General features: G+C 43.7%; 1 protein-coding gene across 1 annotated transcript in view; it reads right to left on the bottom strand.

Moving 5' to 3' along the window:
- Positions 1-667: 667 nt before the first annotated feature.
- Positions 668-2618, bottom strand: part of PRR11 (proline rich 11) — a 33048-nt gene continuing 31097 nt past the window's right edge. Inside the window, exons 7-8 of the mRNA XM_037742441.1 lie at positions 1457-1531; positions 668-806 (exon numbers count right to left, since the gene is read on the bottom strand). Coding sequence (XP_037598369.1) covers positions 692-806; positions 1457-1531 — 190 coding nt within the window. The 3' untranslated portion in view covers positions 668-691. The remainder of the gene's footprint in view (positions 807-1456; positions 1532-2618) is intronic.

Genomic DNA, 2618 nt, shown 5'->3' with positions numbered 1-2618 from the left:
GGCTCACTGCAACTTCTGCCTCCTGAGTTCAAGCAATTCTCCTGCCTCAGCCTCTTGAGTAGCTGGGACTACAAGCGCGTGCCACCACACCTGGCTAATCCTTTTTTTTCAGTAGAGATGGGGTTTCACTGTGTTGGCCAGGATGGTCTCAATCTCCTGACATTGGGATTCGCCCACCTCGGCCTCCCAAACTGCTGGGATTACAGGCGTGAGCCACCGCGCCTGGCCCTACCTATATTTTGTAGAATTTTATGAAGCCTAATATGAAAGTACTTTGCAAAACACAGGGCACCATTTAAAAATTATTATTACTAAGAAAGCTGCTTTAAATTATTATCATAAATTATGATTATGATTATTTATTTATTTATTTATTTTGAGATAGGGTCTTGCTTTATCACCCAGGCTAGAGTGCAGTGGTGCAATCACAGCTCACTGCAGCCTTGACCTCCTAGGCTCAAGTGATCCTCCCACACCAGCCTCCCAAGTCGCTGGAACTATAGGCATGCACCTCTATACCTAGCTACTTTTCTGTATTTTTTGTAGAGACATAGTTTCACTATGTTGCCCATATCAAAGCCTAGGCTCAAGCAATCCCCCCTCCCTCAGCCTCCCAATGTGTTAGGATTACAGGCAGGAGCCACCATACCAGGCCTAATTATTTTCAACCAAAGGAACCAATATTTTTTTCCTAAAGGGTTACCTGAAATTTTCTCCTTAAGGCCTGTGTCATTACTGGAGTCAGTCCTGTTCCTGTTTCCATATTTTCTTTATTGGTAAGAGGGGTTCCACCTGGGCTCCTGCAAAGGTATTAAAAATAATAGTATCTGTGTTTTATGCCAAGTTTTAAAATGGATTTAGAAAGCATAAAGAAAAGAGAATGAAGGCCGGGCGCGGTGGCTCACGCCTGTAATCCCAGCACTTTGGGAGGCCGAGACAGGAGGCTCACTTGAGCCCAGGAGCTCGAGACCAGCCTGGGAGACACAGTGAGATCTTGTCTGTAAATTACAGAAAAACAAAAATGAGTTAGTTGTGTATATTAAAAAAAAAAAAAAAAAAGTCCTAATCTATTTATTTATTTGTCAAGGCAGGGTCTTGCTGTATCACCCAGGCTGGTTTCAAACTCATAGCCTCAAGTGATTTTCCGGCCTCAGCCTCCCAAAGCACTAGGATTACAGGGGTGAGCCATCACACCCTACCATGTCCCTACTGGATTAAACCACTGTAGTCAGATTTCTGTTACCTAAAGCCAAATGCAAAACCTGATACAGTTGATTCAGAGTTTAAGGAAAAAAGAAGTCGAAGCCTAAGGGCTGGATGGGATAAGTCATCTGTATCTAACAACAGTTTTAACTAGACATCCTCCTCCTTAGTAGATTTTAGGTGCACAACGTATGGCATAGATCTTATCTGTGATTTTTGTTGTTGTTCAATATGTGGCCTTGCTATTTATTACCGTTTATCCATTTCCAGAGTTCTCAACTCACTGTACTGGTTATAAACTGGGGCAGTGACAACAAGGATCTTAGAGCTAAACAGAAAAAGGAAGGGGCTAAGACCTTCCGTCAGGCCTCTTCCCTTTGCTCCCGCCCTTCACAATTTTGGGTATCACCAAGGAATGTGATTAGGGGTAGCATGCTCTAAGAGAAGGAAAGAAGAACCTGGTCACATCTCCAGAGAAAGCTGTATACTGCCTAGGAGGACCAAGTTGATTGGTAAGAGAGAAATCATATTGTCCCACAAAAAGCACGGATTCTTAAACAGGGAAGAAAAGGAAGACAGTATTGGGGTGGAGAATGTCAGCAGTGGAGTCTGATATGTCCTGCATCCAGAGGGAGAATGAACTATGAAGTTCAAAGCCAAAGACGCCAGCAGCCCTGTGTCCTAGCACTCAAGCAGGGGTGGCCAGTGGATGGCTGTTCTTCACAGATCTAATGATAAAGGCAATCAGGAAAATGACTAAGATCAACAGGGTTTGGAAGAAGTAACACGAGGGCCAGCTGATCTACTGGTTTTGGTGTGTGGTTGTACATGTAGGTGACAAAGAAAGCTGTCAAGACGTTTTCCTATCAACTCTGCATGGTCTGACTCCTAAATACATCTCCATCCCTGTCTTTCACCACCATCGGGCTCCCTCTCTATGTTACAGCCACACTGGTCACTTCTCAATTCCTTGAGATCATTCCATGATCCTTCCCACCATGGGATTCTTATGCATGTTGTTCTTTTTGCCTGGAACTCTCTCCTCCATGACATTCATGGTGGACCCACCCCACGGTTACCCTGTCCAATAAATGCCTCTTCCTCCTTGACTCTCACCTCAAGCATCAACACTTCCTAAGGGATTCCTTCCTAGATCATCCAGGCTAGATCAAGTTCCTCTCTGAGTTCCCACAGAACCTCGTTCCTTTCCTTCAGAGCACATACTGCAGTGTGATAGTATACAAATAAGGGATTATTTGATGAATGCCTATTTTCCCCACTAGACTGAAAGCTTCAAGACAGTAGATCTGTATCTGTTTTTGCTTACCACTATATCCCCAGTATTTTAGCACACTGCTGGGCATATAGGAAGTGCTTAATAAATATTTACTAAAGGAACTAATAAAATCAGACAC

Source organism: Cebus imitator, unplaced genomic scaffold (assembly GCF_001604975.1).
Source record: "Cebus imitator isolate Cc_AM_T3 unplaced genomic scaffold, Cebus_imitator-1.0 Scaffold121, whole genome shotgun sequence".
In the NCBI taxonomy this organism is placed as follows: domain Eukaryota; kingdom Metazoa; phylum Chordata; class Mammalia; order Primates; family Cebidae; genus Cebus; species Cebus imitator.
This window is presented reverse-complemented; position numbering and strand designations above follow the sequence as displayed.